The 26,330-nt window shown below is 41.4% G+C and overlaps 2 protein-coding genes across 3 annotated transcripts in view; one reads left to right on the forward strand and one right to left on the reverse strand.

Annotated features, from left to right (window-relative positions):
• The window catches only part of ift80 (intraflagellar transport 80 homolog (Chlamydomonas)), a 200,710-nt gene extending 179,751 nt beyond the window's left edge, over nt 1-20,959 (reverse strand). Inside the window, exons 1-4 of one of the 2 annotated variants that reach the window (XM_060905274.1) lie at nt 20,820-20,959; nt 20,427-20,634; nt 17,710-17,781; nt 13,037-13,255 (exon numbers count right to left, since the gene is read on the reverse strand). In XM_060905274.1, coding sequence (XP_060761257.1) covers nt 13,037-13,255; nt 17,710-17,749 — 259 coding nt within the window. In that variant the 5' untranslated portion in view covers nt 17,750-17,781; nt 20,427-20,634; nt 20,820-20,959. The remainder of the gene's footprint in view (nt 1-13,036; nt 13,256-17,709; nt 17,782-20,426; nt 20,635-20,819) is intronic. The other variant, XM_060905275.1, reaches the window with a different exon arrangement.
• A 72-nt stretch (nt 20,960-21,031) lies between these two features.
• Nucleotides 21,032-26,330, forward strand: part of smc4 (structural maintenance of chromosomes 4) — a 31,063-nt gene continuing 25,764 nt past the window's right edge. Inside the window, exons 1-5 of the mRNA XM_060905846.1 lie at nt 21,032-21,201; nt 22,718-22,860; nt 23,442-23,620; nt 24,573-24,764; nt 25,751-25,927. Of these exons, the coding sequence (XP_060761829.1) occupies nt 22,719-22,860; nt 23,442-23,620; nt 24,573-24,764; nt 25,751-25,927 (690 nt within the window). The 5' untranslated portion in view covers nt 21,032-21,201; nt 22,718. The remainder of the gene's footprint in view (nt 21,202-22,717; nt 22,861-23,441; nt 23,621-24,572; nt 24,765-25,750; nt 25,928-26,330) is intronic.

Consider the following 26,330-nt stretch of genomic DNA (forward strand, 5'->3'; position numbering starts at 1 on the left):
GATTCGTCTGACCACAGAACAGTTTTCCACTTTGCCACAGTCCATTTTAAATGAGCCTTGGCCCAGAGAAGACGTCTGCGCTTCTGGATCATGTTTAGATACAGCTTCTTCTTTGAACTATAGAGTTTTAGCTGGCAACGGCGGATGGCACAGTGAATTGTGTTCACAGATAATGTTCTCTGGAAATATTCCTGAGCCCATTTTGTGATTTCCAATACAGAAGCATGCCTGTATGTGATGCAGTGCCATCTAAGGGCCCCAAGATCACGGGCACCCAGTATGGTTTTCCGGCCTTGACCCTTATGCACAGAGATTCTTCCAGATTCTCTGAATCTTTTGATGATATTATGCACTGTAGATGATGATATGTTCAAACTCTTTGCAATTTTACACTGTCGAAATCCTTTCTGATATTGCTCCACTATTTGTCGGCGCAGAATTAGGGGGATTGGTGATCCTCTTCCCATCTTTACTTCTGAGAGCCGCTGCCACTCCAAGATGCTCTTTTTATACCCAGTCATGTTAATGACCTATTGCCAATTGACCTAATGAGTTGCAATTTGGTCCTCCAGCTGTTCCTTTTTTGTACCTTTAACTTTTCCAGCCTCTTATTGCCCCTGTCCCAACTTTTTTGAGATGTGTTGCTGTCATGAAATTTCAAATGAGCCAACATTTGGCATGAAATTTCAAAATGTCTCACTTTCGACATTTGATATGTTGTCTATGTTCTATTGTGAATACAATATCAGTTTTTGAGATTTGTAAATTATTGCATTCCGTTTTTATTTACAATTTGCACCTTGTCCCAATTTTTTTGGAATCGGGGTTGTACACCACTCTTATACACGTCCTTGTAAATCGTAACAAATATTGGAACAAAAAGGTATAGAACAAGCACATTAATATAAACCTTTAAGTTGCCTTGCAGCCAATACTATGGTCAGATCTTCTGCTCTAGAAAATTAATCACCACTTTCTGACCAATCAAATTCAATGTTGTATAAAAGACGTTCAAGCACTGTGTAAGCACATTTGGTACAACCCAAATTCCAAAAATGTTGGAACACTGTGGAAAACATTTTTTAAAAAAACACAAATGTGAAGATTTGCAAGTCATGGAAACCTTATATTTCACTGAAAATAGTACAAAGATAACATATCAAATGTTGAAACAGACATTTTATTGTTTTTTGAAAAATTATATATATGCTCATTTTGAATTTGATGTCAGCAACGTTTCAGAAAAGCTGGGACAGGGGCAACAAAAGACTGAAAAATTTGTGTAATGCTAAAAAAAACCCTAATTTGGTCAATTGGCAACAGGTCAGTACTATGACTGGGTATAAAAAGAGCATCCCAGAGAGGTGGAGTCTCTCAGAAGTAAAGATGGGGAAGGGTTCACTGCTCTGTGAAAGACTGTGTAGGCAAACAGTGCAACAATTTAAGACTAACATTCCTCAATGTAAAATTGCAAAGAACTTGGGGATCACATATGGTACATAATATCAGCACAGTTCAAAAGCCAGCATCTGTGATAGTATGAGGGTGCATTAGTGCACATGACATAGGTAGCTTGTACATCTGGGAAGACATCATTAATGCTGAGTGCTTTTATATATAATCTCATCTCATTATCTCTAGCCGCTTTATCCTTCTACAGGGTCGCAGGCAAGCTGGAGCCTATCCCAGCTGACTACGGGCGAAAGGCAGGATATATATACACCCCGCCTTTCGCCCATAGTCAGCTGGGATAGGCTCCAGCTTGCCTGCGACCCTGTAGAACAAGATAAAGCGGCTAGAGATAATGAGATGAGATATTATACACACACACACACACACGTTTCAGAGCAACATGCTGCCATCCAGATAAAATCTTTCCTTCTTTCAGCAAGACAATGCCAAACTGCTTTCTGCACATATTAAAACTGCATGGCTCCGTAGTAAAAGAGTCTGGGTGCTAAACTGGCCTGCCTGCAGTCCAGATCTGTCTTCCATTTAAAACATTTGGCGCATTATGAAGCACAAAATACGACAAAGGAGACCACACTGTTGAGCAACTGAAATTGTATATCAGGCAAGAACGGGACAACATTTCTCTTTCAAAACTACAGTAATTGGTCTCCTTAGTTCCCAAACATTTACAGAGTGTTGTTAAAAGTAGAGGTGATGCAACACAGTGGTAAACATGCCCCTGTTCCAATTTTTTTTAAACATGCTGGGGACATCAAATTCAGTAATGAGCATATATTTTTCAAAAAACAATCAAATTTCTCAGTTTCAAGATTTTTTATGTTGTCTTTGGACTATTTTCAATGAAATGTAGGGTTTCCATGATTTGCAAATTATCGCATTCTGTTTTTATTTACAGTTTACACAACATCACATCTTTTTTGGAATTGGGGTTGTAGAAAATATACAGTATGATGCCACAAAATTCTAAAAAATAAATAAATAAAAACCCAATCCAAAAATGTTAAAATACATTGATTTGTCTTTAATTATTTGTGAAGCCAGCCACCATATCTTTTCATACTGCTGCACAAGTAATACATGTTAAAATTTCAGATCAAATCCTGGCTATTACCTTCCAGTACAGTACCTGCATGTAAAATATGTACGGTCATTACAGTCCTGTTAATTCCTTATGCCAGTAAAAGTAATATTAATATAAATATATTAATATTAGTATTTTATAATCAATACGAAATTTGATTGGAAGCCAATGCAGTGTGGATAAGACAGATTTTTAGGGCATACCTAACAACCTGTGTTTTCTCCCCCCCCCCAATCTGTCCCTCTGAGTTACATGTTGGTCCTGGGATTGAGACGCTGGCCTCTTCTGCCCCTCGGACCTGCTTGATTCATCCTGGTGCCCTGTGTCTGGTTGGAGTTTTATCGCATCGCTCCTGTGGAGGATGGCCCCATGAGGACAGTTGAGGGTTACACCTGGAGGATGCTCTGGACTCTTACAGTAATGCTTTTATGGCTGAGGACTACAGTTGACTTGCTAACTTTAGGACTGCAGTTGTCATGAACAGTTTTGCACTCAAGTTTCCATCAATGAAGAGTTACAACATCAACGAAACTGTCTTCATGTTAAAACTGTTAATGTTATAGTCATGCTGTCTGTTGTTGCCCAAATGAGGATGGGTTCCCTTTTGAGTCTGGTTCCTCTAGAGGTTTCTTCCTCATGTCATCTGAGGGAGTTTTTCCTTGCCACCGTCACCACAGGCTTGCTCATTGGGGATAGATTAGGGACAAAATTAGCTCATGTTTTAAGTCATTCAAATTCTGTAAAGCTGCTTTGCGACAATGTTTATTGTTAAAAGCGCTATACAAATAAACTTGACTTAAATATTCAAAATTTAAGACCCTGCAATTTTATGTCATAGCTTTTACAATGCTAGATAGTGAACTTTTCTATGCAGAAAAATAGTCCTCACTGTTTGGTTCCATACAAACTGGAAGTATACGAGTGCATCTCAAACAATTTGAATATCTGGAAAAAGTATTTTTTTTATAATTTAATTCAAAAAGGTAAACTTTCATATATTCTACATTTCATTACAGGTAAAGTGAAATAATTCAAGCCTTTTTTTATTTTAATTTTGATGATTATGGCTTATAGCTCATGAAAAATCAGAAATCCAGTATTTCAAATTATTAGAATATTTCCTAAGATCAATCAAAAAAGGATTTACAATATAAAAATTTCCAACTTCTGAAAAGTATGTTCATTTACACACTCAATACTTGGTTGGAGCTCCTTTATCATGAATTACTGCATTAATGCAGCATGGCATGGAGGCGATCAGCCTGTGGCACTGCTGAGGTGTTATTGAAGCCTAGGTTGCTCTGATCGCGGCCTTCAGCTCATCTGTATTTTTGGGTTGGGTGTTTCTCATCTTACTCTTGGCAATACTACACAGATTCTCTATGGGTTTCAGGTCAGGCGAGTTGGCTGGCCAATCAAGCACATGGTCAGTAAACCATATGGTAGTAGTTTTGGCACTGTGGGCAGGTACCAAGTCCTGCTGGAAAAGGAAATTGACATCTCCATAAAGCTTGTCAGCAGATGGAAGCATGAAATGCTCTAAAATCTCCTGGTAGACGCTGTTTTGACTCTGGACTTGATAAAAACACAGTGGACCAACACCAGCAGATGACATGACACCCCAAATCATCACAGACTGTGGAAACTTCACACTGGACTTCAAATAACTTGGATTCTGTGCCTTTCTACTCTTCCTCTAGACTCTACGACCTTGATTTCCAAATGAAATGCAAAAAATTTACTTTCATCTGAAAAGAGGACTTTGGACCACTGAGCAACAGTCCAGTTCTTTCTCTCTTTAGCCCAAGTAAGACACTTCTGAAGTTGTCTCTGGTTCAGAAGTGGCTTGATATTAGGAATGCGACAGTTGTAACCCCTTTCCTGAAGATGTCTGTGCGTGGTGGCTCTTGATGCACTGACACCAGCCTCAGTCCACTCCTTGTGAAGTGCTCCCAAGTTCTTGAGTTGACTTTTCTTGACAATCCTTTCAAGGCTGCAGTCATCCCTGTTGCTTGTGCACCTTTTCTAGCCAGCCTTTTCAGCAATGACCTTCTGTGGCTTACCCTCCTTGTAGAGGGTGTCAATGATTGTTTTCTGGACAACTGTCAAGTCAGCAGTCTTCTCCATGATTGTGGTTGTGTGTACTGAGCTAGACCAAGAGATACACAGTATTTATACTGTTTTACTCCAACTCGAAATGAAATATTCTCATATTTTGAGTGGGTTTTGTGCTGTAGGACATAATTATCAAAATTAAAATAGAAAAATGCTTGTAACATTTTAGTTTACATGTAACGAGTCTATAATATATTACATTTTCACTTTCTTAAATAATTGATGGAAAATATTTAACTTTTTCACGATATTCTAAATTGTTTGAGATGCATTAGTACTGCTTATATCACATTCTGTTTGAACAACGCATACATTTCCCTCTAGGTAACTTTTAGCAAACTCTTAACACAAAACAGAAGAGTAAGCACAGAATGTCTGCTGCTTAGATTAGACCAGTCTCTCTTGTGTTGGAGACAGAGGGCGATCAGGCATGGAGACAGTTATCAAAGACACTAGCCAACCATATACTTTGTGGTGGTGCATATTAAAAAATTCAGAATGCTCTATGTAATTTCTGGTTGCCTAAAACTGCAAATCAGCATGCTGCTGCTCTCTCCCAATGCTATATTTGGATCTCGACAAAACAAAAGTGAACCCAGAAAAGCAGGTAGTAAGTGAACAACTATGAAAGTTTCTGTTTTTTAAAAAAAATGTAAAAAAGACAAAAGCATTTCAGTTTCTCCTCCAAAAGCGTTGGTTTGTTCAGTGGTAAAGCTCAGTCCGTCAGCAGTGAGCGCCATGCCCAGGTTTGATGTGTATCTACACAGCTCCAGAGGCCTACGCGGTGACTGGGGCTGGAGCCAACCGCTAAACTTACTGTATGGCTTTTTCCCCCACCCACTAAAGCTAAACATCTGAGGTTTCTTTTTATTCATTTCAGAGAGCAGAAGCTAAGAAGATGTGACATTTGAGAACTGAGGTAGGTGTGCAAGTTTCCACCGTGAGAGACGTGCGCGCTACAATAGTTGGCTCAAAGCATCAAAGAAAAGAGTGGGTCAGAATTCACAATATTGCAATCATGTGTGCGACTAGCGGTATGGAGAGATGTCTGATTTCAATATAATCCCGAGATATGGCGGTAAATAAGCAATATTCAAATCATTCGTTCCTCAGCCTAACTCTATCTCAGACAAAATGAAGATGTTCCACAAGGAGGGGGGAAAAGTGGAGAGGAAAAAAAATAATACTGAAGTCCAGGGGTGAGAGAAAGTCCACAGATTGAACAGACTTTTCATCGCAACAGGGAGCTGCCAGACTAAATTACCACTTCAGTTTGTGGGTGTGTTTATGCAACTCTACACTGCCATTAGTGTGGTGACCACACGTCATTTGCCACGGCCATGTGTCTCCACTCCATGTCTTCATGTGATAAGCGCATGCGACGCAGAGGTCAAAAGCAGGGAAATGTGCACAGTGCAAAGCATAAACCTCAACTCATATTTGTCGTACAGTTCTAGCATCTTACAAAATCCACCACTAGCTAAGTAGTTCCTCTAGTTATAGCACATTATCAGGTAAGAAAAAAAAATCAATCACAGTTAATTGTGAACACCACAGCTAATTATCAAGTTGACTGATGAATTAAATATCAATTATTCATCTAGATTTGAAGTGAGAGAACCCACTTCTTCAAATATAATTGAGGAAGTATGTAATACTAAACATGGTGGCTAAAGTATGTAAGTCCCATCTGTAAGTAAAAAGAGCTGATCACCCTGCTGATGTTTAAAATAATCACAATAAATGATTTAATCAGTCAGAACACCTAACCTTAAAAATAAATATTTTATATATAAACAGATAAGGCTGGTTTATACTTGATCCATCACCTGCATGCAGGAGCAATTTGAGAAGCGCTGCTTGCATACTCACCTACATCATTTATGGACATCTGGAGGATTAAAAGTGGCCACCACTAGACTGCGTGTCAGAGCCAAAACATCTCTCTTTATCAAGTTTCCAAGTTATACACTAAATGTTTAGTGATTTCATGTGCAGCGATGTTGAACACAGTGACAAGCTCTGTTTCTCTGTTTCGCTTTTTGTAGTCATCATGATTGTTATCATGAGTTGCATCTCAAATTGAAAACTATGACCTTACACTTAAAAATATTTAATAATCTAGAAAATCCAGAAGACTGGAACACAAAACAGACATTTCAGTGGGTTTGAAGGCTACACAAGAGGTTTTTAAAATTCAAATACTAACTGTAGTAGGAAAACCATTTAGTGTTAATCAAAAACTGATCTAGAATAATAAATACCCAAGTATGCGATTTGAAACAACACCAATTTGTTTAGTCAGGTGCAAACAGTATTACAATGTGCTATACTGCCAAACTATTTATGTTGGTATTGCACCACATAGATCTATAGCGTTAATTTCTGAGGACATGTACAAACGACGCTCCAAATGACCGCATCCAAATATGCCTTGCGTATGCATAGTTAAAAACAAATATAATTCAACCTTTAAGGACGGTAGATGAGGACGCAATAATATTATCAGCTGTGCAGCCGGAAATTACTTACTGGCAGTGGCATTTGTGAAAACTGAGCTGGATGGTGGATTTTTAGGTGATTCTGCAGTAAACAAAAAAACAAACAAAAAAAACCCCCACCATCCACTAATGGTACATTTTCTATATAATCCTTTTACAAATTACTGTCTGCATGGCTGATATTTTTGCCCTGTTCAAAGTGCTCAGTGTTTGAATGTGAGCAGCAGGAGATTTTAAAAAAATAAATAACTTTTTTTTAAAAACCTGTTTTAATTACCTTTTAATTGTCAAACATGTCTCACATGTAAAAGTCTTAGATCTGACAGTTTAGCATAGGTATATTTTAAACTTTCTAGAATAAAAACATCATAATTTTTTCCTCTTCTGGCTGACAGTGCCTTTTTGGCCACGATTTCTTGGTAGCATACCAAATAAATATAATTAACTGATGTTAATTTTATACTTATCTAATGTTAGCCAAGTCAAACATACTGTACATTGCCAAATTACAGGTTCATATTGATGACATCAAAACATTCAATACTGCAACTCCTATGCAAAATATGCAAAGGTTGGCAGGTCTAGTAATAAAATACAATTGCGAAATGTTGAGTAAACATCACTGGTTATCACTGGTGTGACGGAGGCTTGTGCATTTCCCTGCACAAGAGGAACATTGCTCCTTGCGCTACTGCTCTTCTGGTGCTGAAGGAACAGCTCCGCTTCAGCACCACCGATGTTGTGGACAGCCAGTGAGCGCGTGGCTACAGGGCGGGGCTTGCACAGCTGTGGCAAGTTAAACTGCACTGCTTTCTACCCTCCGGCAGCTTCCAGGGCAGAATAAAAGACCTCTCTCTCACTGCAGGCCAGTTCTTTCATCTCATGAGACAGAGACAAAACACTTCTCTCTTTCTCCACAGAGAGCACTGGAGACAACGATGAAGCACCAAGCCCAAGACATCTCCCGGCTGGGAAGCCTCCCTAATGCGGAAGAATAACTTCACGCCGACCACCAAGAGCATGGGACAAAGTTGGCTGAGCACCTCACCATTCTCATGCTACACTTCGTCCAAGCTCTTTGGCACCTCACCTTTCCCACTCACACCTTCCCCTCTCTCACCCCCAAAGAAACCTTAAATAAAAGAGCAAGTATTTTCCTCTATATTCTGGGTCTACTTCTGTGTTCTGCCCCCCACGGGTACAAGTCACTGCAGTGGTGGAGAATGCAGGCATGAGCAGAGGCCTTACCCCCGTTCCTCCATGGAGCCATTGATCAAGCATCTCCTGGAGACCAGCCTCGAGCAACAACAGGGGACCCAAGAGCTGCCCTGGGGCCTCCAGGTAGCAACCCAAGACCTGCTTTATCTTCAAGCTACTGAGGGACCCTCCCTCACCTTCCTGATCTCCAACAAGAGACCCAGAAACTGCTTAACAAGTTTGGCCCAGACAACAACGTGGAAGCATACCTCTCTCTCTTTGAGTAGATCGCAACCTAGGAGAACTGGGCTAAAGAAGAGTGGGCCTGGGTCCTTGCCCCCACTGTTGTCCCCCTCAGTGGCCAATGACTACAATTTTCTGAAAGAGGAGACCCTAGCCTGGAGCGGTCTCTCTCCCTGTTAGGAGGTGGCAGAGTTCCACCGATGGACCTACAATGCTTGCCTCACCCCCAGGAGCCAAATGGATGCTCTTCTCCACACCACCGAACGATGGCTTCAACCAGAGGTTCACACAGCCCTTCAGCTGACTGAGCGAATAGCCATGGACTGGATTAGGCTGGTTGTGTGGTACACACCTCACCAACCTCCTGGGACTCCCCCGCACCATAGTCTGGCTGAACAGTCACCCCATCAAGGCCCTTTGAGACTCCGGGAGGGCCATCACCCTCACCCGGCCCTTGCCCTTGCCTGAGCCTGCCACCCCATGCAGTACCGTAAAGGCCACCTCTCGTGCATCCCAATGTATGCAACATTGGGATGCACGAGAGGTGGCCATCTCCAGGGTGTGGTTAAGGACCACCAAGGTGAGTGGGAGCTACTGGTTGGAGTTATCTCTGATCACCCTGTTCCTCTGCTTATGGGTAAGGATTGGCCTACTGAGTTGCTACTCCTCCAGGAGGCAGACAGGTCCCCCAACCTGGCCCAGAGACCACGACAACACCACTCAGCAGTCAGGAGAGCCCTCTTCACGAATGAGCCTGATGACAGCACAGATGCCACAGCTGTCCTCCACCATCACTAAACCTCTCTCTCGTGTTTAAGCAGGTCACTCATGAAGAGAATTTCAGTTGGGAGCAGGAGGAGGACAATTGACTGAAACACTGCTGGGGAAGGTATGCATAGTTGAGGGTGAGGACCAGCAAGTTGGGCATGCCCTACCCCCAGTGTACTTTCTCATTTAAGGGGCCTGCTATATGATCATACTGAACACCAGAGGCCAAGCCTGCAACTTTCTTGCAATTCTCCAGTCCAACCTCAATGTTGTCCTGCACCTCACCCACTCACATCCCCTCGGGGGCCACCTGGGAGCCCACAACACCCTCCCCAAACTGGACCACTTCCACTGGCCACAGATGGAAACCAAGGTCAAGAACTTCTGCCAGCAGTACCCTTAGTACCAGCGCACTGCCCCAGCAAATCTTGCTCTCACACCACTCATTCCCCTGCCCATCATTAGGGCACTGTCTGAGAGAGTGGGGATAGATCTGGTGGATCTGCTCCCAAATTCAGCCCACAGACACAAATACATCCTGGCTATCATGGACTCCACCATCTAGTATCCTGAGGCCACCCCCCTTCAGAAGGCCACATCTAAGAACATCCTGCTCTTGTCTCAAAGGACCTGCTCACAGACCAGGGTGCCCCCTTTGTATCAAAACTAATGGTAGCTGTGTGCTGCCTGTTGCAGGTGAAGCAGCTCTGCACGTCCATATACCACCCCCAGACACATGGGCTCATCAAGCTGTTCAACATGACCCTCAAGAGGATGCTTCAAAAGGTGGTGGAAGGTGGGAGAAACTGGAATCTCCTTCTCCACTATGTTTTCACTGCTGTCCGAGAAACACCTCAGGCTTCAACCAGGTTCACCCTTTTTGAGCTCCTCTTTAAAAGAAGATCCTGGGGTCTGCTCAATGTAGCCCAGGACACCTGGGAAGAGCAGCCCTATCCATTCTAGATGGTGGTGGAGTATATGAAGGAGGTGCACAGGAGAATTGACAAGGTGACTCCCATTGTTAAAAAGCATATGCAAGAAGCCCAAGCTGCCCAATGCCAGGTCTACAACCAGCAAGCCCAGCCTCAAGAGTTTCAGCCAGGCAACCAAGTTCTGCTGCTGGTTCCCTCTGCCAACAGTATATTCCTGGCTCACTAACAAGGACCCTTCACCCTCATGGAGCAAGTGGGTCCTGTCAACCATCACCTACAACAGCCAGGTAAGCACAAAAGACACTCAACTCTATCACATCAACCTTCTGAAATGCTTGATTGAACCTCTGTCTGCCTCTCAGCCTGTGTGTCTATTTCCATCAGGATGGAGACCTCACTCCAGCTCAGCAGCAGGAGCTCAGGGAGCTTGTGGACCAGTTCAGGGACATGTTCTCAGTGGAACCCACCCAGACCCACCGTCGTCAGGCAATGGCCCTACTGTGTCTCAGAGGCCTGTCAGCAGCCTGTTGAAAAGACAGTGGAACAGGTGTTATGGAACTGCATAATTGAAGAGTCAATCAACCACTGGTCTAGCCCCATTGTTGCGGTCCCCAAGCCCGATGGAAGCCTCTGGATATGCAATGACTTTCAGAGGCTTAACCAAATTGCAGAGTTTGAACATTACCCTCTCCCCCAGGTGGATGACCTCATGAATTGCCTTGGTAGAGTCCGTTTCATTTTGATCCTTGACTTAACCAAAGGATACTGGCAGGTGGCCCTGACCCCAGAGGCCAGACCCAAAACTGCTTTTTCCAATCCCTCAGGGCACCACAACCTAGACTTTGACCAGCCCTTCACTGAGGACACAAATGCATCGGAGACGGACCTGGTTGCTGTGCTCTCCCAGACCTTCAAGGGAGAACATCCCATGCTATACATCAGCCATAAGTTAACCCCCACTGAAAGAAGGTATGCCGCCATGGAAAGAAAAGCTCTAGCCATCAAGTATGCAGTCACTGAGCTCAGGTACTATCTCACGGGACAACACTTAACACTGGTAACAGACTACACACCTGTCCAATGAATAGCACAAGTCAAAGGTTCCAATTCCCACATAACATGTTGGTTCCTCTCTTTACAAGACTTCTTTCCAGCTGCAGCACCGAGCAGGGGTCCAGCACAGGAACACCTAAGGCTTGTAATAAAGCTCCCAATCTATCCAATTCCAAGGGTTCAGGGATCTTCTGGGCACAGCCCTCTGCAAGCCATTCCACAGGTTTTCGACAGGATTTAGAAGAATACAAAAGAATGTTGTCACATGCAAGAGTCAGCAGTACTTGCCAGATCTTCCTGCAGGTCTTTCAATGTTGCAGTAGGTCTCTTGGCAAGCTGGCTGATAAGATTTCTTTTGGTTCTTGGTAATGTCACTGTGGTGCCCATTTTTCTCCACTTGTTGTTGATGGCTTTCATGGTATTCCATGGTACATCAAATGCTTTGAAAATTCTTCTGTACCCCTCTGCTGATCAATACCTTTCAACAACAGGAAATTGATAGTTTCAACATTGGGTTATGGCGAGCTGGAGGTCCTCGATCAGGTCATGCTCTTGGCGAGACAGCTCAAATATGGCCTCTTGTCTCTTTATCTCCTTCATGGAGATAAAGAGACATACATGCTAAGCAAGCTCTTTGCAGACCATGGCTTTAGCAGTCAGATAAAACCAAGAAGATCTCAATAAAATCCTACAGAAATAGCTTATCTTTATTTGGAGTTAATCAGAGTCATTTATTTGATAAGTGTATGATAAATACTTTTGATCATGATTCATTCTGAGCACAACCACATGCCCCACTGTAAAAGGGTGTGCACATTTGTGCAACCAGGTTATTCTAAGTTTTCGATTTTGCCCAAAATACTTCTACTTGTTTTTCACTTGACTTTTATTGGTTGCTATATCACACTTAATTTTTTCATTCACAAAAACCTGCAATTATAACAGGGGTGTGTAGATTTTTTTTTAATATCCACTGTATGCATCATGTTATTGCAGCCAAAGGCCACACATTATTTTGACAATTTTTTTTTCCAATTTTAACACCCATTCCAAACCCATCCATCTAACATCCATTCCAAATGTTCAATACTTCATCATGTCAATTATATTTCTGGGATTATACGTAGGTCTTTCCTCATTCAAGTCAAGCCTGGTGTTGTATGACCAAAAATAGCTGCCCAGGACAGTTACCAAGATGGCCACCAAAGGGACCATAGATAGACCATAGTTTAACAGAGGAACTCTGACAATAGGACAATGTATCAGTTGTGGGCAGTAAGGACTGTCTTGTATCTTGCCATGTAAGCGGCATGTGGGTCGAATGCCAAGAAATGAGGCATATTTTGTCCAAAATTAAAGGCCTGTGATGTACACGGTATATGTGTGATGTTTCTGTGGCATATCTGGGATTTGTATGGTGTACTGAGGCGTATGTGTGGCGTATGATGCGTTGCCACGGCGTTTCATTGCTTTCGTTGCCGTGGCATTTCGTTCTTATATGTGACGTTGCTGCTGCATTGGAGTTGACCTTTTCTGAACCTTTTGATGCAAGGAAAGTATTCTGCTTGTCTTGTGGTCATGTAATAGGATTACAAGTTTTTAAAAAATATGTGAAAAGCAGCCTGAGATCATTATAGAGTCCTACTCTGAAGCAGATATAAGCAAGATATTACCATCAGTACTGGTGAGGGCGAAGATCTCTGCCAAAGCTTGTTTCTTCCCAGCTATAGTTTTGGGAAACCAGTGCAGGTCGATGGGGTAGAGGTCCTCCTGGAGCTTCACCACCACACTAGTCTCATTCGTGAGCAGGTTCCATTTTAAAATCTGATGGTCTTCACTACATGAGTAGACTTCATCAGCTGTTATCCAGCCCACACAACTGACCAGTTCTGTATGTGTACAGCTGTTAAGGCAAACAACTAAAGTGTTTTGCATTTATCTTAGAGACAATTTAATGTAAATATCAACCGTACCATAGAAAAATAAGTGTTATCACATGCTGTTGCTAACTCCTAGCTTGTAGCTACATTTACTGGCTATTTTATGTTCCACATGTGAAATGATTTGCAGCAATCAGTGCCAAACTTTAGTGGAATAGGAGGAGTAAAACACTTCAGGGTGTGCCGTTATAGGAAACAGATCAAATTCTGCATGATAATAGTAATATCACTTAATGGAACAACCTTCCAAGTAGTGTTCGGAAATCAGACACAGTCTCAGCATTTAAGTCTAGGCTGAAAACATATCTGTTTAGTCAAGCCTTTTGTTAATGGTGTTTATGAGGTAAAGGAGTAGATCTGGAGGGTCCTCAGACATAGAGTGTTTTGGTAAACTGGGATGTATGGATGCTGTCAGTCCCCCACTTGCTTGCTCATTCGAGTTTGTTGACGGTGTAGTGGCTGGCTGCCTCATATCCCGGGGCTCCCTCGTGTCTGTGTTACCTTCTGGCTCTCCCCTTTTAGCTATGCTGTCATAATTAGTTTTGCCGGAGTTGGGCATACCTAACAACCTGTGTTTTCTCCCCCCCAATCTGTCCCTCTGAGTTACATGTCAAGCCTGAGCTCGAGATGCTGACCTCTTCTGCTCCTTGGACCTGCCTGATCCATCCTGATGCCCTACTTCTGGCTGGAGTCTCATCACATCGCTCCTGTGGAGGACAGCCCCATACAGACAGTTGAAAGTCACACTTGAAAGATGCTCTGGACACTTACAGTAATGCTTTTATGGCTGAGGACTACAGTTGACTTGCTAACTTTAGGACTGCAGTTGTCATGAACAGTTTTGCACTCAAGTTTCCATCAATGAAAAGTTATAACATCAATAAAACTGACTTCATGTTGATACTGTTAATGTTATAGTCATGTTGTCTGTTTTTGCCCAAATGAGGATGGGTTCCCTTTTGAGTCTGGTTCCTCTCGAAGTTTCTTCCTCATGTCGTCTGAGGGAGTTTTTCCTTGCCACCATCGCCACAGGCTTGCTCATTGGGGATAGATTAGGGATAAAATTAGCTCATGTTTTAAGTCATTCAAATTCTGTAAAGCTGCTTTGCGACAATGTTTATTGTTAAACGCGCTATACAAATAAACTTGACTTGACTTAATGTCAGGCTGCATTACACCACCTCATTGCTGATTATTTCATTATAAGAGCATGCCCCAAGTGTTTTATTCCATGTCTAATAAGTAACAATAAAACACTTATGTGCTTGAAAGTTTGTGAACCCTTTAGAATTTTCTATATTTCTGCATAATTATGAGCTTAAACATCATCAGATTTTCACACAAGTCCTAAAAGTAGATAAAGAGAACCCAGTTAAACAAATGAGACAAAAATATTATACTTGGTCATTTATTTATTGAGGAAAATGATCCAATATTACATATCTGTGAGTGGCAAAAGTATGTGAACCTTTGCTTTCAGTATCTGGTGTGACTCCCTTGTGCAGCAATAACTGCAACTAAATGTTTCCGGTAACTGTCAATCAGTCCTGCACACCGGCTTGGAGGAATTTTAGCCCATTCCTCCGTACAGAACAGCTTCAACTCTGGGATGTTGGTGGGTTTCCTCACATGAACTGCTCGCTTCAGGTCCTTCCACAACATTTCGATTGGATTAAGGTCAGGACTTTGACTTGGCCATTCCAAAACATTAACTTTATTCTTCTTTAACCATTCTTTGGTAGAACGACTTGTGTGCTTAGGGTCGTTGTCTTGCTGCATGACTCACCTTCTCTTGAGATTCAGTTCATGGACAGATGTCCTGACATTTTCCTTTAGAATTCGCTGGTATAATTCAGAATTCATTGTTCCATCAATGATGGCAAGCCGTCCTGACCCAGATGCAGCAAAACAGGCCCAAACCATGATACTACCACCACCATGTTTCACAGATGGGATAAAGTTCTTATGCTGGAATGCAGTGTTTTCGTTTCTCCAAACATAACGTTTATCATTGAAACCAAAAAGTTATATTTTGGTCTCATCTGTCCACAAAACATTTTTCCAATAGCCTTCTGGCTTGTCCACGTGATCTTTAGCAAACTGCAGATGAGCAGCAATGTTCTTTTTGGAGAGCAGTGGCCTTCTCCTTGCAACCCTGCCATGCACACCATTGTTGTTCAGTGTTCTCATGATGGTGGACTCATGAACATTAACATTATCGAATGTGAGAGAGGCCTTCAGTTGCTTAGAAGTTACCCTGGGGTCCTTTGTGACCTCGCAGACTATTACACGTCTTGTACTTGGAGTGATCTTTGTTGGTTGAACGCTCCTGGGGAGGGTAACAGTGGTCTTGAATTTCCTCCATTTGTACACAATCTGTCTGACTGTGGATTGGTGGAGTCCAAACTCTTTAGAGATGGTTTTGTAACCTTTTCCAGCCTGATGAGCATCAAAAACGCTTTTTCCGAGGTCCTCAGAAATCTCCTTTGTTCGTGCCATGATACACTTCCACAAACGTGTTGTGAAGATCAGACTTTGATAGATCCCTGTTCTTTAAATAAAACAGGGTGCCCACTCACACCTGATTGTCATCCCACTGACTGAAAACACCTGACTCTAATTTCACCTTCAAATTAACTGCTAATCTTAGAGGTTCACATACTTTTGCCACTCACAGATATGTAATATTGGATCATTTTCCTCAATAAATAAATGACCAAGTATAATATTTTTGTCTCATTTGTTTAACTGGGTTCTCTTTATCTACTTGTAGGACTTGTGTGAAAATCTGATGAGGTTTTAGGTCATATTTATGCAGAAATACAGAAAATTCTAAAGGGTTCACAAACTTTCAAGCACCACTGTACCTGCACCACATACACTACAATACTGCTTCAATGTCATTCCATGCACATGGATAATATTTGGTCAGTGGTTTTGGTTTGCATTATTCTAAACAGTTACACAAACAAGATGCATCAGTGCACACTACTAATAAGTCAATTTGAGTTCAGGGTCACATGTATAATATTGGAATTTAACCATATTGAAAGATGACATATTGAGGGTACACGTAATTGGTTTAATTCAGGTATATAATTCGTCATTTATACAACCCTGATTCCAAAAAAGTTGGGACAAAGTACAAATTGTAAATAAAAATGGAATGCAATGATGTGGAAGTTTCAAAATTCCATATTTTATTCAGAATAGAACATAGATGACATATCAAATGTTTAAACTGAGAAAATGGATCATTTAAAGAGAAAAATTAGGTGATTTTAAATTTCATGACAACAACACATCTCAAAAAAGTTGGGACAAGGCCATGTTTACCACTGTGAGACATCCCCTTTTCTCTTTACAGCAGTCTGTAAACGTCTGGGGACTGAGGAGACAAGTTGCTCAAGTTTAGGGATAGGAATGTTAACCCATTCTTGTCTAATGTAGGATTCTAGTTGCTCAACTGTCTTAGGTCTTTTTTGTCGTACCTTCTGTTTTATGATGCACCAAATGTGTTCTATGGGTGAAAGATCTGGACTGCAGGCCGGCCAGTTCAGTACCTGGACCCTTCTTCTACGTAGCCATGATGCTGTAATTGATGCAGTATGTGGTTTGGCATTGTTATGTTGGAAAATGCAAGGTCTTCCCTGAAAAAGACGTTGTCTGGATGGGAGCATATGTTGCTCTAGAACCTGGATATACCTTTCAGCATTGATGGTGTCTTTCCAGATGTGTAAGCTGCCCATGCCACACGCACTAATGCAACCCCAGTATGGTTTTCCGGCCTTGACCCTTACGCACAGAGATTCTTCCAGATTCTCTGAATCTTTTGATGATATTATGCACTGTAGATGATGATATGTTCAAACTCTTCGCAATTTTACACTGTTGAACTCCTTTCTGATATTGCTCCACTATTTGTCAGCGCAGAATTAGGGGGACTGGTGATCCTCTTCCCATCTTTACTTCTGAGAGCCGCTGCCACTCCAAGATGCTCTTTTTATACCCAGTCATGTTAATGACCTATTGCCAATTGACCTAATGAGTTGCAATTTGGTCCTCCAGCTGTTCCTTTTTTGTCCCTTTAACTTTTCCTGCCTCTTATTGCCCCTGTCCCAACTTTTCTGAGATGTGTTGCTGTCATGAAATTTCAAATGAGCCAATATTTGGCATGAAATTTCAAAACGTCTCACTTTCGACATTTGATATGTTGTCTATGTTCTATTGTGAATACAATATCAGTTTTTGAGATTTGTAAATTATTGCATTCCGTTTTTATTTACAATTTGTACTTTGTCCCAACTTTTTTGGAATCGGGGTTGTATGTGGTATTGCGATGGCTCTGTAATAGATAGTAGATAAAGGCAATACTGGCTGGGTTTAGATATCAAATAATGAAAGGATATGTTTTGGCTCCTTCAGCAGAGATGTTTTGAATCTCATTCTGTACTTTCTTGTTGAGACAAATCCAGCTCCTGTGAACAAACATTCAGTGAGAAGAACTGACATAAGAACACAACTTTCTACAAAGTGAAATATTACACAAATGATACATAGCACCCTTTGACCTTGTTTCCACTTCATTCTATAATATTTGGTGTGTTGTAATCTTATTTCGTTCAGATAATATGACACCGCGGATGGCTGCCGTGGTGTGTTGGTGTGCACTGTTTTGTCTTATTTTGTTCGTAAATTCAGTTCACTGCTGTGATACTTGAATCTCTTTCACCAGAGAACATCAGGGGAACAACTCCAGTGGACTTATTACCAACTTTTCTGGTGTCATCTGTGGAAATATTGGACAATCTGGTCAAAGGCGCTCTCACCTTTGCTTATTCAGTGAGATGCCTGAGGAGAGGGAAACGTGCTGGTGCGCTCATGCGCCTCCGCTGGCACAGAATTCGCACTCCGCTACCTGCAATATTTCTCTCCAACGTGCACTCACTGTGCAATAAACTGGACGAACTCCAGCTGCTAATGGGGAGAAACAGGGACTTTTCTTCAGCTTCGCTTCATGGAGACGTGGCTATGCGGACTGATACCGGACTCTGCGCTGCAGCTGGCCGGCTTCCAACTTTTCGGAGTGGACCGTAACACAGATCTCTCTAGTAAAACAAAGGGCAGTAGAATCTGTTTTTATGTAAACAGTGGCTGGTGCAGTGATGTGTCAGTGATCCTCCAACACTGCTCTCCCAACCTGGAATCATTTTTCATAAACTGTAAACCCTTCTACTCCCCCCATGAGCTCACTTCATTCATTCTGGTCAATGTTTACATGCCACCGCAGGCCAACATGCAGAACGCACAAGTGCATGCTGGCCGACCAGATACGGGGTGTGAAGCAGACTAACCCGGACTCCCTAGTTATTGTCCTTGGTGACTTTTAGTCATGCTGTCATAGTTAGTTTTGCCGGAGTCCCTGCTTGTACTCAGCGCAAAATGTATACTGTACCTACTTATTCAGGTGACATTGGGCATACCTAACAACCTGTGTTTTCTCTCTCCTCTCGAACCCCCCAAAATCTGTCCCTCTGAGTTGCATGTCAATCCTGGGATCGAGGTGCTGACCTCTTCTGCTCCTCAGACCTGCCTGATCCATCCTGATGCCCTATGTCTGGTTGGAGTCTCATCACATCGCTCCTGTGGAGGACGGCCCCATATGGACAGTTGAAAGTCACACTTAGAAGACACTCTGGACACTTACAGTAATGCTTTTGTGGCTGAGGACTACTGTTGGCTTGTTAACTTTGGGACTACGGTTGTCATGAACAGTTCTGCACTCAAGTTTCCATTAATTAAGCGTTTATAACATTGACGAAACTGACTTCATGTTAAAACTGTTATAGTCATGTTGTCTGTTGTTGTCCAGGCGAGGACTGGTTCCTCTCGAGGTTTCTTCCTCGTGTCATCTGGGGGAGTTTTTCCCTTGCCACCATCGCCATGGGCTTGCTCATTGGGGATAGATTAGGGATAAAATTGTCTCATGTCTTGGGTCATTCAGATTCCGTAAAGCTGCTTTGGGACAATGTCTATTGTTAAAAGCGCTAAACAAACAGACTTGACTTTAACAAAGGTAACCTCAGCCATGAACTACCCAAATACAAACAGTTTATTAAATGCCCGACCAAGGAGGAGAATATTTTGGATCACTGCTACGCTCCAGTCAACAATGCCTATCTCACCGTTCCCTGCACTGCACTGGGCCACTCTGACCACGTCATGGTCCACCTGATTCCTGCATACAGGCAGAAATTAAAGCTGAGGAAACCTGTAGTGAGGACATCAAAGAAGTGGAGCAATGAGGCTGAGGAGAACCTTCAGGTGTGCTTGGATTGTACAAACTGGGATGTGTTCAGGACTGCTACCAATAGTCTGGATGAGTACACAGAGGCTGTGATGTCCAACATCAGCTTCTGTGAAGACTGCTGCGTTCCATCACACACCAGGGTTAGTTACAACAATGACAAACCCTGGTCCACAGATAAGCTCAGTCAGCTAAGGTTGCAAAAGGAAGAAGCGTTCAGAAGTGGGGACAGGAACAGGTTTAAAGAGTCTAGGAACAGGTTTACCAAGGCGGTGAGAGAATCTAAACAACTGTACTCTGAGAAACTCCAACACCAGTTCTCAGTCAACAACTCTTAACAACTCTCAACAAAACTTAATTGTTTTGCTGTATCAATGCACCATTAGGACTGGACTGCTAACCAATTCTATTATACTCTGTGCAATGATAATAAAGGAATTCTGATTCTGATCCTATTCTGATCCGATTCTGATCTAAGTAATCTATAGCCTGTATATCGACACGATTAAACGATACTTGTTAGTCTTATCGTGTATTATTATTACAGTGACAACTTCAAATTTGCAAAAAGTGAATTAGAAAGAAAAAGCGGTTAGCGTGATTTCTTTTTGCTACTGTCGCTTGCCAGGTCCCGTTGCTACGGTAACGCGTTGGCTAGACCGCTCTTAAGGTGTTACCCATCCTCCTAGCAATTTTGCTAACTGCTAGAAAAACTAAGAACTTTTCGATACATAAATGAGCAGAAACAGAAAAAAACTACATGCTCCAAGCTCAAACCTAGAGCATATATTGAAATAACAGAATATACACACTTACTTGTGTTTTCTCACTGCTAAGCTATGAAGCTTCGCACAGCCCTTCCCTTCGCCATAATTTGTCTCGCGAGATCAGACAGTCCACTCATATGTCTGGCGCTGGTCGCGCGAGATTTAACATTCCACTCTGCCAATGTGAGGTTTGTCTCGCGAGATTTAAAATAAACTCAGGGGTTAACGTTTTTCTCGCGAGAACAGTGTGAACTGCCCTGGAAACAAATACGCACATTTGTTTTTATTAAATAAGCACAAGACCAAGCCATTTTATAGTGTGATTGTCTTCTATACACATTAATAATAATAATCGCAAATTAATACACGACAGTATGTTTAATATGCATAAGAACAAGCAACCATTTCTACACATCATTTCGTTTAAATTTATTCAAAATACCTTATAATTATTGACCATGTAGAGGGAAGGAAGAAAAAAACCCACAGCAACAAATTTCCCAAAGTCAGAAATGCTCACTGAACTAAGTGTAACTTGGCAGGCGCGCGCGCAAGCACACATCCAGAAGTCTCCCTTTTTTGAATTTGTGCTCTCGGGACTGTGCGAGGTTCCCATGATGCTTTGCGACAGATTGTAACGAATTTAGGCGCCATTTTCAAGTTGGTTTTTTTTTCCATCTGAACAGAGTTGGGGAACCTAACACGGCAGGATTTTCGCTTTTATATTTTAATTTTTAAATTAAGCTGCACGGCTTTCATTTTTGTGGATTACTATAGGGGAAATATCACTGTAGACGTCTAGAATATTCGACGGAAAATTAAAGGTGAGCGGGTTTTTTTTTTGGTTTGTTTTAACGTAAGGTTAGCTGTGGTGATAAACGTCATTCGGAACCATTAGATCTTCTTAGCAACATCACACATAGAGACACAGACAGGACATGTGTTAAAGTAGTGTTAGCTGTTTAGCTCGCTGATATTGAGCAGGTTTTGTATGAAATTGGTGGTATAACTGTAAAATAAGTAGCTGTGTACGTATGAAACGAACATTTATATTGTCTATGAGTTATATCTTTGTAACTAACGGTAGATTTCTAGTCAAGTCAGCTAGCTAGGCTACTTAAGCTGTTATGATCCCCCTCCCCCTCATAAAGTAGTCATCTGTCTACTTTTGTTTCTTATTTCACAAACCTTTCAGTTAATGTTATTTACATTACATCCCTCTAAAATAAAAAAAAATATATATATATATATATTTCCTTTGTGTTGCAGCTTTCTAACTATTTTGGTGTCCAACCGAAAAGTGGAAAAATGTCAGTGGAGGAAAATGTACTCCAACTCAAGCTAGCTAGGTAGGAAGGTATGTAGACTAGCATACTGTATAACTATCAGGAAGCTAGCCAAGTTACAAAATACATTTGCGCTTGAGGTTTTAACTCGCGAAGCTGCAAGCATTACACTTTTACACGTTTAAAATGTCGCTATAAAGTTTTGTAGCTAGCACACACACACACAGCTTCCCTATTTTCTGACTAGCATTCAAGGGGGAGCTTGGCGCACACAGGTTGTCACCTACACGTACAGCTAGTAGTACAGTATAATAGTTCCTTAGTGAGATTTTAAGAAAAAGTCTTCTTAACGAGTGTATAGCTGGTGTGGGGCAGTGAGCGTGTCTAGCTAATGTAAACGACGCGCTTGGCAGCGTCCATTGGTGCGTCCTGCCTGGAGTTGACAGAGAAACGTCACCATGTGTGTTTTCGTCGTTGTGGCAGCTCGCGCTTTGTCTGTGTGTGTGTGTGTAGTAGTTGGCCATCATGCAACACAAAACCATATTTTGCGGGGTGGGGTGGAGAATTCGCAACTTTTGAATTAGACTTGGCTCGTGGCTGCTTTGATTACTTTTGTCAGGCCAAATTATAAGGAAGTTGTAGCGCACGCGCTTATTATTTTTTTTATGCTTATCACTTTTTCCCCCCCAATCCTATTGGAGATTGAGAACGTGCGGTGTTTTTGTTTTTTTCTCTGTGTGTGGGTTTTCTTTCTTTCTTTCTTTCTTTTTTTTAAACACACAAGTTCTGTGTGTACTGACAACAAACAAAGAAGCAAGTTTGGCGTGTGTTATGGAGTACGAGAAAATAATCGTGTCGATTCGTCGTAAAATGCGTCCCATGTCGAAGGATGCTTTTGTTGTCGGAGTGCACCTTTTTTCTTTCTTTTCTTTTCTTTTTATTCCGAGGAAGGATGATGGATATGAGCACCGGCTACATCGAGGAGGATCGACTCTGGTGATCGGATCTATTCCTCCTGATTGTCAGTCATATTTTTTTTCCTTCACATTTCTAGCATGCCCTCGAAAACGACAAAAAGCTCGTCGGTTGCGAAGCCCCGAGGGAAAGGGTCTCAGGATGACTCGGATGATGAGATGAAGGAAATAAAGGCTCATGGAGAAGTGCATGTCGATGAGCCGGACGCACCGCAGACTAATGGTAAGAAACAAAGGGTTGTTTGTTTATTTATTTATTATGAGCAGAACAGCTTGTCCCCCCCCCAACAGGGCTGAAGTTTGCGAAATGGTGATCGTGTGTCTGACTTTCATTGGACTGATGTGTCATTGTTGCACAGTCGCTGGTCCATTTAGTGAGAAAATCAGCTGCGTCTTACTTATTATTAGTTAGTTAAACAATACTTCACTAGCAAAATGCGTATCAAACTGTTTGTCTTTTTGTCTGAAAGAAGTCCAGAGTGATGAGCGACCATCCGTAAACTGTTACTATAAACTTATTTTTCATAAACAGTGCTGCTGACTTATTAAAACTTTAGTGCATGTTTATATTAATAATCAGAAGTCGCTGTACTTTTTTTAACCCGTTTTTTTACATGTTAGTAAAGCACTGTTTAACACTTAAGTGCAGTATTTAACTTCGTCTTTTTTGTACCACTTGGCCCGTTTTGTTTTTGTTTGTGCGCCCCTCCCCCAGCTCGCGCTTCTACATACGAAATTGACTGGTTTTGAATGGAGCGGAATAAAAGTTGCCCCCTTTTTTTTTTTTTTTTTGCCCCGGTGCAGATGCCTCTGATGAGGCGGTGGATAACCGGAGCCTGGAGGAGATTCTCGGTAGCATCCCTCCACCCCCACCCCCTGCGATGACCAACGAACCGGGCGCTCCACGCCTCATGATCACGCACATCGTTAATCGGAACTTCAAATCGTACGCCGGGGAGCAGATCCTGGGGCCTTTCCACAAGGTACAATGACCACTGACTTTCTTGGTGAACTAAACGTTCATAACTGTGTGTTGGTATTAAAATGTAATCCGTGTGTGACAAAGTTAAACAAATTGTGCGCGCTCAGTAATCGCACTCGTCCTGTCCTGGTCTCATGATCAGTTTCCTCAGTAGTGTGCTTTCTCACTTCATACTGCACATCTCTCTCTCCCTCCCTCCATTTTGGTTTGTCCTTACTATTCGCGCTACAGTACTTATGATGTTGAATGTGAAATTTTTACACCTCTGGTTGAGACTCAGAGACGACCCCCTCCCCCCACCATCAAAAAAAAAATCCTCAAAGTAGAGCTAGATCTGCCTTTTTTATATATATATATATATATATATATATATATATATATATATATATATATATATATATATATATATATATTTGGTGGAAATCACAATCCAGCACTACTAAAGTAAATTACATTTATTGTTATTAATCTGTTTGACTGGACAAATTTATTGAATGTGTTTTAATCCAACCCTCAAAAAAAAACAAGCAGTCCTATAAATAATGTCAGTGGAAAGGTCAGGGATGAAAAGCTCCCAGCAGGCTCCAATAAATAGACAGAATAGTATTGTACAAATGGAAATAATTAGTCTAATTTAATATTCATAAAATAAATCAGTATTGGGGTGTGGAATTTATTTTACAGATTAATGGCTCCCTGGCTCAAGACATTTAGGTATCCACATAGATATCAAGGAGGGTTTTTTTTGTGTGTGGTGTTTTTTTTTTTTTTTTGCTAAATTAATAGATGTGATTTTGCTTTATTTTTTATTTTTGAAATAAATGACATTATTTTAACACTGGCAGGTGAGCAGTGTTGGGGTGTTGGTAGATAGAGATGTCCTGTATTAGTTGTCCTCTTCCCAGAAAGTACAGAACATGATTTTTAATCCCTTTCCGTTTCTTGCTTTCCAGCGCTTTTCCTGCATCATTGGTCCAAATGGTAGTGGGAAATCCAACGTGATCGACTCAATGCTCTTTGTATTTGGGTACAGAGCGCAAAAAATCAGATCCAAAAAGCTGTCTGTGCTTATTCACAGCTCTGATGGGCACAAGGACATCCAGAGCTGCACTGTAGAGGTGCACTTTCAGAAGATTATCGACAAGGTAAAAAAAAAAGTCGTAAAATGTTGTGCTTCATGACACAGCAAAATGTTCACTGTGCATATTTTATTTGGATAGCAATATGCTGCTTTTTTTTTTTTTTTTTTTTTTACTGATTATCTATCTATAGGATCTCTTTCTTAACCAGACATCTGTAGTTTCAAGTATAGTGTACTTTTCGTATTTTTAAATGGAAGAGACCCAGCTGATAAATCTTGCTGTAGACTAAAAACAAGTAACTGCACAGGTAACTGTAAGGTAGCTGTGGTGCTTCATATGTATTTGTTTGTGAGATTGGTGACTTGTGTATGCAGTCATGTTACTCATTTAATATTTATTTTATTTATTTCCTTAAAGTATATTTTTAGGAACCTATGTGAATTTGGGTACTATATCTAGGTATTTATTTCTTATCAGACCTAGTGGTGTTCTAACAAATATTTGTCCTGTTCATTTTTGAGAAGTGATTAAGACAATAATGAGGAGAAATATTTAATCCTATTTTATCACTTAAATATTTGGGTTTTTAATCCTCTATTTGGATGGTGCAATTTATTTATTTGCTTTATAAATAAGAGGCCCTGAACAGCGCATTTATTTTTAGATGTGGTGTTTGTGTGTGCATTTATGCTTATTGCTACTGTAATGGTCACACGACAATGAGTTCCACACTTCCCCCTGGATTATTTGCTCATAAGGATCTGGAGAGACTTTTCTCCCCTTTCTGTCGTGCACACCCCACCACACCACACACACACACACACACACACACACACACACACACACTGTAAAATGTCATAGCTTTTCACACACAAGATTTTCTTTGGTAGATGCAAATGAGCAGTTGTGCTGAGTATGTGTGTAATGGGATCTGGTGCCAGTATTTCTGTACTTTACTATGTTTAATGCAGCTGGACCAATAATTTGGGCTGTTTTCTGCGTGTGCTGAAGAGCTGTGCTGCTGTTTCTGTGCCCCTCCCCCATTTCAGGAAGGAGATGACTACGATGTCATCCCCAACAGCAAGTTTTATGTTTCAAGAACTGCCGGTAAAGATAATTCCTCATCCTACCACATCAATGGCAAAAAGGCGACCTTCAAAGACGTTGGAACTTTGCTTCGTAGCCATGGCATTGACCTTGACCACAACCGATTTCTCATTTTACAGGTAATAAGTCTGTTCTCTAAAATGTATTTTAGTTTTTCTTTATGCATAAATTGTTTAACCCATGCCATTATTACTTTATCTCCTCTTGCTGCTGACCTTTCCTGCCCTCTTTTTATAAGGGCAACTTGTAAATTTTAAAACATTTAGGTTAAAAAAAAAATTTCATTAAGCAGGACTGCAGCTGACATGACACCAGACCTTAGACTGCTATAGCAGCGCATCATGGTTTTCAACATTGCCAAAAAGGTGCAAACCATAATTTGCTGCTTTAGAGTTTTAAGGGGATTGCAAAACTGGAGCCGCTGCTGCATTTCGAGAAAAACAATCATTTGGAAATTCATCTGAGCGATCCAATTAAGGTCAGAGGTCAACAGTTCTGCGTTATGCCTTCCCCACTTTAGCA

This window comes from Neoarius graeffei, chromosome 23 (assembly GCF_027579695.1).
Source record: "Neoarius graeffei isolate fNeoGra1 chromosome 23, fNeoGra1.pri, whole genome shotgun sequence".
In the NCBI taxonomy this organism is placed as follows: Eukaryota; Metazoa; Chordata; class Actinopteri; order Siluriformes; family Ariidae; genus Neoarius; species Neoarius graeffei.